Below are 12,123 nucleotides of genomic sequence, written 5' to 3'. Positions count from 1 at the left end.
ACAAAATATTTTTTTAAGTGATAAGAACATAGTTTTTGAAGTAGATATGCATTGTTATAATCTACACTGCTAGCAGATTGATTTAGAAATACAATCTTCATGATTATAAGGCATTACAGAGTTCAGAGAAGAGTGTTCATTTTACCGTGATGCACACTTGAATTCTTAGTGGTAAAATAATAGGGGAATAACTGTCATGAGTATAATAATATATAAAAAGTGCTGGTTTTATTCAGCCCGGATTTTTCCATTATTTGGACCATAGTCTGAGAGACAGACTAGTAAACTTCCTGAGAATCCATTACCAGAGTAAGTGCTGGCTTTACATTTATATTTATACAAGGATTAGTGGAAAAAATAGTTTGTGATACTTTTATTTGCTAAAATTTCTACAGCGTAGGCTGTATGTTTTAATAAGTGTAAAGAGGGCTTAGAGAAATCTGATATTTAAAACATATCTAAACCAGTAATCAGTTTACTTCTGTTAGAGTAAAAGTGATAATTCAGGAAATGTGGTCTGGTTTGCCATGTTTTAACCATCTGACAGCTTTTACTCTTGTGGGAACCTTTTTTTTTTTTCCTTTTGGTCATCTGAAAACTGATCTGTAATCCATTTATGTGATTTAGTTTTCCAGATTAGGAACATCCTCTAATTATGTTGTATTAAGAGATTGCAATTAGAATTTGTAATGGAATCTTAGCTTGAATACCACCCAAAATGTGTGGCTTCAAAAAACGAAAAAATATTTTGCTAATTTTTATTTCCCCCAACTTGTCCTGTTGTAATGTTGCTCTGTAATAAGAATATTGAATGCTGCTTTGAATCTTTCAAAGGCAGTAAGTAAGTAACAGAGATTAAAAAAGGGATTACAGGATCCAGGGAGTTCACTGAACCAGCATCACTAAAGCAGTGCTCATGGAAGATATTTATAAACTGTTCTTTTTTAGCCTGTAATTGAATACTCAGTTTCAGTTATGGTTTTTAAATCTCTTTCTCTGATTTCCTAGGGATGATAAAGGGGTGGGATGAGGGATGCAGCGGAACACTCAGTGTATGTTCTGTCAGGACACGATTTACATGCCTTTTGTTGTGGGACATGCATATTGCATAAAGGTCTTGCTTGTTGGACACTTTGCACCTGAACAGAACTACGTAGGAGTATATATGTGTATGGGTGTGTTTACAGTCACAAATCTACATACATATACACATACACATATACACATACATGCATATATTTATATATATATAGGTGCTCTTCATCTCTAATCCGAACAGTGTTAGAATTCTGCAATTTTTCTCTTTAAAATAAAAAAGGTTTTGTTTTTTCTTTGGCACAACAGTTTCTTTAGAAACTAGAAAATAGATTACTTACATTTGTTGCATTGAAGCTATAAGAGACAGGCACTCATTGCTCATTAGGGGGCGTGGTAAGAAGTAAAAAGCTTGCTGGTACTGTTATAAGCAGAACCTCACTTCTATTATTTTACTAACTGTATATTTGTGTTCTCTCAAGTTTTAAAAAATAAGGCAACTAAAATTTACATTATAATAATCATTAAACAACTCTGATTTTTCAGCTTGACAATTCTCCATAAATCATATGCATTCTATGGCAATGGGAGGACCCACCCAGCAGCCTTTTGTCAGCCTTATGTTTATTTATCTTTTTTTTTCACTCAACTGTTAGTCTCCCTTTTCTGGCTTGTTTTTACTTTGTTGTTCCTTTCAGGGCTTGGATGAAATGGATGCAGTTGGCGAAAAGTCAGTGTGTTAGCAAAAATGCAGTTGGCATCTACACAAAGAATCTACAGTAACTGATACCTGTGTCTCACTTCAGTGCCTGGTAAAATCATGGAGGAGATCATCCTGAGCATTACTGGAAAACATTGCAGTCATCATCGCAGCCAGTACAGGTTCATGAGGGGAAAGGCCTGCTCATCAAATCTGATGACATCCTTTTATGACAAGGTAGCCCACCAATTGAAGAAGGGAAGTCAGTGAGTACAATATTTTTGTATTATAGTAAGGCTTTTGATAGTGTCTCTCACAGCATCCTTCTGGACAAAATGTCCAGCTCACAGCTGGATAAGGACATCAATGCACCAGATAAACAACTGGTTCATGGGTCAGGCACAAAGGGTTACAGGGAATAGGGTGGCATCAGACTGGGGACATCTTCATTAATGCCTTGGATTCAGGACTCAAAAGAGTACTAAGTGTGCAGATGCTAGTAAATTGGGATTTTAAGGAAGGCAAAGCCAGATCCTGCACATTGGAAGTGCCAACTGTAGATGTACATACAAACTGGGAAATGAGAGGCTGGAGAGCAGCACCGTGGAGAGGCATCTGAGGGTCATCATCAATGACAAGTGGAAGCTGTGTCAGCAGTGCCCTAGCAACCAGGAGGGCAACCCTGTCCTGGGGAGCAGGACACGGCACAGCATCACCACCCAGGCAAGGGAGGGGATTGTCCCACACTTCCCTGCACTGGGGCAGCCTCACCTCCAGTGCTGGGGGCAGTTTTGAGATGTGAGAGGTGTATAAAGCTCTTAGAGATCATTCAAAGGAGAGCTACAAAGACGGTGAGGGCCTTGAGGGGAAGCCTTATGAGGAGCAGCTGAGGTCACTTGGTCTGTTCAGCTTAGATAACAGAAGACTGAGGGGAGACCTCACTGCAGTTTGCCACTTCCTTCCGTGAGGAAATGGTCTGAAGTTTTGTCATAGGCATTTTAGGTTGGATTTAGGAAAAGGTTCTTCACCCAGAGGATGGCTGGGTACTGGAACAGTCTCCCCAGGGAAGTGGTCCCAGCACAAACTTGACAGACTTCAAGAGGCATTTGAGCAATACTCTCGGACACATGGTGTGTGTCTTGGGGCTATCGTGTACCGGGACAGGAGATGGACTTGATGATCCTTTTGGATCCTTTCCAACAAAAGATATTCTGACCCTGTGCCTTGTGTTGTCTAAAATTCTTAACTGCAAAGATTGTTTTGTGTCAAATAATGAGCAAAGCCAATGCCTAAACTAGAATAATGGAGAGATAAATTTAAATTAATCAGCTTGGGTATTGCAGTTAGACAGTTGGATAGGTTATTATTCTGTATTTTGTGTGCTGTACACATGCAGGAACTTGGCAATTTGTTGTGATTTTGTGGACAAACTGTAGAATCTGAAGTGAAAAGCAGAAGTGGATGAATTACAGACATGCCCCTCATGAACCGTAAATCAACTCCTTCATCTGCACCTTGTAGGCCGGACTTGGGTAACAAAATAGTGAACCTTAAGGTAAGATTTACACATAATTGTTTTAATGATGCCTTGAATTTATTCCTTTACACTAGCACACAGTGAGCTGTGTTAGAAGTGAGGGATCATGAATTCAGTCATCCTATGTGACATTTGTATTTCCCAATAGGAATGGTCAAGCTCTTTCTATTAAGTAAGGAGCAAGATATGACTGATAGTGAGAACTGTTTTGAAGCATTCTTGTCTGTGTATTTTTATCTTTAGTCCCTCTCTTACTTTACTTCTATACTGTTATATTAATTTTTTCTTGTTACAGTCACTGTATGTTATAAGTGTGTTGTCAATTCTTCTGTGCCCAGCTGCCTTCTTAGCTACTAACTTAGGAGCCCTTGTCAAAATGAAGGACTATACCATGTAACACCTTCTGAAATCATCAGAAGGTGCTTTCAGACATTCCTCAAAGTTTGAGACAAGGCAGAAACCCTACAGAACCAAAGAGGAACTTGAAAACTTTAACAGACCAATAACCTGCAATGGAATGGAGGCACACGGGGAAATACACAGACTGTTGTTGCATGTTGGATGGATGATATTTTTAATCACAGTTTTTTGGCTCCATAAGACTGCTTGGAAAGGAAGAGAAAAGAGGGTTTGGCTGAAAATAATTCTTCAGTTTATCAGATCCCAAAATTGTGAAGATATTTGAATGAGCACTTTGATGCAAAAAGACCACAAAAGTCAAGGGAATCTCAGAGCACATTAAGGTGTGAAATCACTCAGCAAACGTGATTACAGCTTTAAATAATTAAGTGATTAAAACTCAGAAGGGTCTAATGTGGTCATTTAGTCCAAACTCCCACAAAATGCAAGTATTATTCAGAGAAATCCTATGACCTAATTAAATTAAAGTTTATATTTTAAAAATACAAATAAAGTTTTCAGAAATAAATTTTAAAATTTAATTAAGGTACGAAAATACAGATTAAGATTTAGTTTTGTGTGTGTGTGTGGGTCTAAGACTCTAATCTCAGCGCATTTCTCTAGTGTTTGAAAGAAATAATTTGAATATAATTTCTATTCTCCAATGTCTAGTTTCAAATTACACTAAGGTCAACCTAACTTTAACAACTATTAGATCTGTTTTCTTGTAGATATTCTGATATAATGTAGGTGCCCCTTACCTTTATTCTTAAATTTACCATCCTAACACTGTGCATTTTTAAATTGAAGGCATGCCCGTGGCCAGTTTTTAAGTACTTCCAGTTTCCAGCACCAACTTTACACTGATGGTGCCAACACCTATGTGGAATATTTCAGTGATAGTTGTACCAGTAGGAAATCTTAGAAAACAATCACAGTGATCTGGATTGGAGAAGACCTCTGAAAATAACTTGGAAGTCACCTGATAAAAGCAGAGTCTGCTAGAACTGTATGTGTTGAGTATGCAACATGTGAAATGTTCTTTTATAATCCCTTAATCTAATATACATCTGTGTGAGTATACACACACAACACTGTGCTTATGTCATGCACAGTGAATGGGGATGAGAACAGCTATCAGTTGTTGTGTTTCAAATATATTTATAGGCTTACTGCTGAGGTCTAGAGTATCCATGTGGAGAATCTAGCCATACCATTTAGAAATCTGTATGTAGAGTTGTATTATTGGGCATCTCCCTCAATTATACTGGCACTCATGTTCAGTTTATTGCTCTTCATCAATCTGACAGCCAGGAGCATCTTTTCAGAGTTAAACCTTAGCAAATGAGTAACATATTCTTTTGGGAAGATGGACAACTAATTTTGATCCCAAGACATAAAAGGCATAATTTTCTTAGGTATCAAAATGATTGAAGTTCTTCAGAATTTTAGAGGAATTATATTGACTGTTAACTAATTTTACTGTGGAAAATTTTACTTGTTTTCAAAAGTAAAACCAGTAAGAATCATGAAACATATCCAGTCAGACTGAAGGTTTTAAATTACAGATGATACTTACAACAGCTCCAGATAATAGTCTGGAAGTACATTAAGATTGGTATTCTGAATCAGAGATACTGTTAATCATTTTTTATCTCTCTCCTCTTGATCGATATAGCGTATATGAAATATATATTTGAATACTGATATGAGCAGGTTACTTCTTATCTCTTGTGTTTTAAGTCTGGATATCATATGCAGTGGTGAAAGATCTTCTCACTGAAGGGAATTTTTTAACCAGACAAGATCTTCACAGAGAGGTTCATTTTCTAAATACAATAATGTTGTTAGTGCTTATTAGCGTGAAACATAATGAGGCTATATGCAAGGAGGTTGTCTTCTCACTCTCCTCTTCAATAAAATTTCTGTTTCTAGACATGTTAGAATATAGAACAATGCAGAAAGAAAAGTGAATAAATTAAGGTCATCAAGGAGAGGATGTCCATTATTCTTCTGTCAAATGTAACATCCAGACCTGAGCACAGAAAATAGTGAGACATATTTCTATCAGGTGAAGCACTGTACTGAAATTTCTTTAGGCTGTATGCCTATATGCCTGTATCCTGCCATCTCCTGATAGCTGCCAGTTTTAAACTGGTAGTTTGTTCTTCTAGAAGAATGTAATTTCCTCAGAAAAAATAATTATTGGGAATTAGTGGAACTACACAAATCCCATCAATGGAGTAAGCAACAATATTCTGCTAACGTTGTATTTTGCCTTTTACTTTCTTCCTTCCTCTCTTAACATTCCATTTCCCCACTAATTCTGATAATTTTCATGTCATTAGGCATTTCTCCTTTCCCTGGACACTTGTGTAAATGTCTGCTAAGAGTTAAACTCAGGGCAATGTGCTCTTGTTTTATTATTCTGTAAGTATCTCATGAAGTTGTAGATATTTAGAGAGCAGACATTTAGAGACATTTTGGAAGTCTTAAAGCTTCCCAATGCTTCCTTCAACACCCCTCAGTTGGGATATTCCAAAGATATAATGTGCCATTATTTTATAGTTAGATTTCTATTTTAAATGTAAAATATAAATTGTGGAGCACTGTAAATAGCTAAATTGGAGCACCAGTTTTAATTCTTCTCTATGTGTTTTCCATATTTCTATAATCTGCTGCCTAATTTACATAAAATAATTACTACCTTTGAATCTGCATTAGTGTTTAGGTGAATTTAAGAGTGAACTTTTAAGATGTAAGTTCCACTTTTCCACATCTACTGTATTTTTTGCATCATAGAATATTCTCTAAGAACATAAATTGTTTTTATAATGAATATTTTTATATATACATTATAATTTTTCATATAATGAAACCAGAGCATGCTTTCCAGGAGTGAACTGCACACCACTCCAACTGATGAAGGGCAGTCTGTCTGTGGAACCTGACTGGCATTTGTCCAAATTGAATTCCCTCGAAGCACAAAGAACATGTATTGCTTCACTCCCCGTATCCATCACAGCTTCCTCCTGTAGTCAGAGGCAAAATAGCTGAAGTAATCTGAGCTGGCTTTTGATTTTTCTTGCTTGGTTATTGAGGTAGGAATATTAGCAACATAAATAATTTTGTGCTCTTAAATTATGTATTCATAATCAAGTTTGTTATGTTGTCATGATCAAGACATCACTGCACCACAACATTATCATTATTATGTAGTTGAAAATCAATAGGACTGAAGGATGGAGTGGTAAACTGATTTGAAGGCCATACAAAACTGGGAGTAAAAGTCAGGTGTTTGTCATGCTGTTTAAAGCTGTAAGTGCTCAGCTACATTTTATAATATAATAATGGACACCAGGGGATCCCTTAATGTCATCAGCTTCCAATTATTCTCTTGATTAACTGTTTATTTAGTCTCATTATACAGTTGGATGTTCTGTCTTGCCTTGCCTTACAATTGGCATGGTTGTCCAATGATCACTTGCACCAATAATCTCATTTCACATTAAAAGGGAATTTTAGGCAGTCGAATGCAGTTCACTAACATAGCTCTTTTTTGTGCTAGAAGTGTTTCCAGAAACAGAAGCTTGTGTAGTTTCTCCGTACAGTTTTAAAGCAGCTTATGTATCACTGGTGGTAAATATGTTTCCCAGTATGCTGGAGAAAGAAAGCCTCTGTGGCTGCTGCTTAGAAAGTCACATACAGTTGGCATTTTCTGCTTTGGTTTGTTATTCTATGTAAGACTTGCAGAGCTTTTCTGTTCTTTGGCTTTAGGATTAACATCTATTCATAATTTAATCTTAAAAGGTCCTTGGAGCAGTTCTAAAGAAACATTCAGGAGGCAGATTTATGGTTCAACCTTCTTAATAAAGTGCAGTTAAATATGAAAGAAGCTTACATGAATTCTCTTTCACATTCTCTTTGTTGCTCACTCTCACACAAGCTCTGTGGACGACCAGTTAATAGCCCCCAAAACTAAGCAGAGTTCTCTGAAGAAGGAGCTTTGGCACTTACATAGTTTGGAGGAGTTTCTATTTAACAGGAGGAGCTGTCAGCATCTTCATAACAATAATATTTACAATGAAAAATAGATATTGTAGTGGTGGGGATAAAACTTCAAGCCATTTTTTGTCAATGTTACGCTTTGTTTCATCAATTGCAGTGATTTCATCTTAACCTTTGGCATGTGAGTGTAGTAGTCTTTTTAGGAAGTTAAGAATCCTGTCATTAAAACTAAGGTGTGTGTGAACCTTATGTGAAAATGACCATAGTGGGAAGAAGATCAAGGATTCATTCAACTCAACATCTCATTTATTTGTGCCAAAAGCATTCTGCCTTGGAAGTAGTATTAGAAATGGCAAAAACTTTTTCACAAAATATTCCTCTACTCCCCAGTAATTTGGAGCTCAGTGATTTCATATCCATTAATCCCTGTGATTCAGATCCTCCTTGTTATTTTGTTGGGTTCTTTTTCCCCTCTACAACAGCCTGTTACAACAAGTTTCCACAACTTAAACACATGTTGTATAATATGCCTTTGTTTACTTCTGGGCCTACTTTCTTTGCAGTCCTGTCCCTTTATTGAGCAAATTGTTTCTTTCTGCCCTTTTTATGTCACTCAAGATTGTGCCATCTTTATTGTATCTTCTCCCAGTTACATCTTTCCAACCTTTTTTCTTTTTGTTTCCTGTTGTATTTGAAAAAGTTTGTATGTTTGTTTCAAGAAACAAGGTAATTTGGTTTCATCAGTGACCTATATATTCCATTGTTGCAAACATCCCTGTTGAGGATGTTGTTCATCTCAAATCTTGGTGCTATTGAGAAATGCAACTTAGAAGCAATTTGCCAGCCTAGGTAAAATATTTGCCAGACGTTCTTTGAAATCTTAAGATTTGTTAGTGCTTATCTAACAAAAGATTTTGAAGAGAAAGAATAACAGAGGAGACTTACACAGGAGAACTCTTTTAAAGGAAATATGCCTCTCTAAAAACCTGTCTAAAAGAATAATTCTTAAAAAGATGGAAGATCCTTAGATCCTATGGTGTTTGCAGCACTTCTATATGTATAGACTTTCTCAATGTGATGATTTTTAAATGATCAATTAGATCTGCAAAGTAAAACAAATGATAATTTTTTTTCAGTTATTCCAGAAAATGGAGCCCTAGAAACATGAATTAAAATGGAAAAAAAAAGGAACTAAATGTGTTGACTTATAAATAATGATTCAGTTTTTAATAATATATATGCATTTAACTTCATGCATGATAATTATTCTGATGCAAACCAGATTTGAACAGATTTATATGCAAACAGGGTAAAAACCAGCAAAAAACCCCAACAATAACCCCTCCTCAAAAAGCCCCTCCCTAAACAAAACCCAACCAGGCAAAGTAAACAACCTTTTTTTTTTTTTTTTTTTTTTGTGGCTCAGAAGGCAGAACTAAGCCAATGTATTTAGATAGCATAAAGTAAATGGATGAGCTATTTATCATATGTTAATAGGAGTTTTCAGCCATAGTAGTTTTTATTTTTGTTTAAGTTTTAGTCACTTCTGCCAGATAGATGAGAAGTTAAAGCTGAAAAGAAAAATTGGAATTGTGTTCAGTTTGCACTTTTGGTGAAATAATGAAAGTCTTTAAATGATGAGATATTACTCTGTAGACAAAGGTACAAAAATGCTAATTTATTGCTAGACTGCAGCGTCCAATTTGCATTCCAAATCAGACTGCAGAGCTCCCCAAATTAGTAGGTGCCCTCACAGTGTATTTAACCTATGTTTTTCCAGAGCAAACTCCCAGCAGTGTATGTGTCTGTGTGTGCTTCCTCGTGTACATACCCACATGTGGTGCTTCACCATTTTAAGATCCGGTTATTTCAAAAGAGCTTTGAAGAATGCTAATTTGAGATATGAGGAATCAGAAAAAGAATTGATACAAGAACTGCTTTAAACCTCTGAACTGCCTCTAAATTCCTGTTTACTGTGACCATGAGGATGTGTACAGAGCATAGAATTTGCAGTGATTAATGTCTTGTGTTGAATTGCGCTTGTGTGTGTAAACACATACACATATGCACAAAATTGTATTACTATAAAGATATTTCTTAGAATACTGTAAGGGTAACAGTGTTCATTTGTTGTTAGTTCCTGATGATACAGATATATGAAAAGAAGAGAAATGAAGAGTCATATTATTCTTAAATGTGCTGATACAGGAGGAGGGGGAGAGGCGGGGGGAGAGAGAGAGAGAGAGAGAGAGAGAAAGACAAGTAATACAGCATAAAGAACCCACAGGCATTTGGGCTTTCCCACTTCAGTAGCAAATAGGGGGAATTATGGGTTGGTGGTCTGCTTCCCCTTAGGAGGACACTCCTCCATCTGTTTTCAGTACAGCCTGTTTCCAATTTAAACACAGATTTCAATACAAACCTCGATTTCTTTACTCCATTTTATATGCAAAGTGAGGCTTATGAATCAGTGTCATTGCTATAAGGGCTCAGACCAAATTTCCCCCCAAAATTCACAGGCTGTTCATTTGAATACCTGCTTACAGTGGTACACAATGGGCAGCTTTGAGAAGAAAAATTGATAATCTTCACGGAAGAGTAATTTGAATGAAATTATACTTGACAGCCTGTCTCCAAGCAAACAAGGAGAGTGAGGGAGCCTTAGCTAAGCTCTGAGGACTTGCCTAAGCCTCTGCTGTTGGAGCTTCCCAGGGAAAAAAAAATCCACACTTTTTCCTACATCTGACTGAAGCTTTTGATTAATTCTCTGTAGCTGTTTCTAGTGAAGAAAGGTAGCCATGGAAGAGAATATGGAAGAGGGACAAACACAGAAAGGTATTGTGTTAAAATTGCTTTTTCTTTGCATGGCGATAATTATTTTGCTGTTCTTTATTTGCCTTAGCAGCGTGCTGTAATGTTGGGGAATAGATATCTGTATGTGGCAGATGGGGAAAGACATATTATTTCATATTATTTACTTCATTTTTCTCTCTGCAGTAGCATTTAATAGCATTAAAAGAGTGTCTGTCAGCTGATATCTAGTATAAAAAGAATCTAGGTAGCCCATTTTGCATCTATACGAATAATGTTGCGAGCATTTAATGCAGCCTGCTTTCCAGACCAGCCTTTGTTAATGTTCATTTATTTCACGTTTTCACGCTTGTCTAGCTGGGTCAAGGGAGTCTAGTGTGAACTATGAGAGAGCTACTCACACAATATTTGGAGCTGGTTGCAGTTGGATATCTAACAATGTAACCAGTATTTACACCTTGAATGAGAATCCAGACTGAACAAAGACCTGGGGTATATTTTGTATGTATTAGGCAGTATTGAAATTTCCCTGCCTTTTTGCCACTTTGGTTTTGTAATGTGTTGCAGAAGATTTGCTATCGTTCCAATATTTCCATGGCATAGATTTGCAGAAATTAATTTTGCAGGCTGCAGCTGAAATTGCTTTAGCAAGATGTACACAGCATGTTCAGAGCATTTCTGTTCCACGGCTTCTGAATGAAAACAACTGAATGTTATGGGATATGTTAGCACTTAAAAGTCCAGTTTAAAGTGATTGTGGACAATTAATTAATGTGTGGATCTTTGGGAGACGCAGTGTTTTCAGTCTTTTCACTTAAGTGTTATTCTGTGCAGGAGAAATACCAGTACTGAAAGGAACCAAGGCTTTTTTCATTTTTCTTTACTGCAAGCACAAAGGGTAATCCTAGTGAATATTTGCTAATAATAATAATCCTAGTGAATATTTGTTCACTTTTTATTCCTTTCATTTTACATTTTTTAAATTCACTTCCATTCTTTGAGGAGGATATAGGAAGTTGCCAAATAATTTAGCATTAATTGCCTGTAAAGGCATATTTTTCTCCACTGATGCCATATTCTGTTTTTTCTGCTCCCTGATCAATCTGCTTCCTACATGTAAATGTCGTGCTTTCTCATTATAAGTGACCCATTTAGACAGAATGCAGCTTTGAATAGTTTATGGTCTTGACTTGATCTAGATGCACAGTATATAGTCATGACAACATTAAAAGAGGATATATGTGCTCCATGTGTATACATACTTATTTTTATAAATAAATACATTAGTACTTGATTACAGAAGTTTCTTCAGTTGAATTTTATTATTTGTAAATGAAAAATAGAATAGGAAAATACAGGACAGGTCAGTTTTTCTGTTTTGTTTTGGTTTGGTGTGGTTTTTTCCCCTGAAGGTAAAAATCAATACTTTTACTCTATGATTCAAATTGTTTAGGGTGCTTTACACTTAGAACTAGAACAGATGCTTTTTTAAAAATTCTGAAATGCATTCTTTTGCTTTTTAAATCTAGTAAATTGAACTGTGTGACCAAGAAATCAAAATACGTCATTGCTACTAAATGATGTTGCCTGAAGAAACAGTGTGAAATTCAAAATCCCTAAATTCTTATTAGGG

General features: G+C 36.2%; 1 protein-coding gene across 1 annotated transcript in view; it reads left to right on the top strand.

Moving 5' to 3' along the window:
* Positions 1–10,042: 10,042 nt before the first annotated feature.
* The window catches only part of GPM6A (glycoprotein M6A), a 115,039-nt gene continuing 112,958 nt past the window's right edge, over positions 10,043–12,123 (top strand). Inside the window, exon 1 of the mRNA XM_009101084.4 lies at positions 10,043–10,514. Coding sequence (XP_009099332.1) covers positions 10,478–10,514 — 37 coding nt within the window. The 5' untranslated portion in view covers positions 10,043–10,477. The remainder of the gene's footprint in view (positions 10,515–12,123) is intronic.

Source organism: Serinus canaria, chromosome 4, assembly GCF_022539315.1.
Source record: "Serinus canaria isolate serCan28SL12 chromosome 4, serCan2020, whole genome shotgun sequence".
NCBI classification, from domain to species: Eukaryota; Metazoa; Chordata; class Aves; order Passeriformes; family Fringillidae; genus Serinus; species Serinus canaria.
The sequence above is the reverse complement of the archived record's forward strand: the minus strand, read 5'-3'. Positions and strand labels throughout refer to the sequence as shown.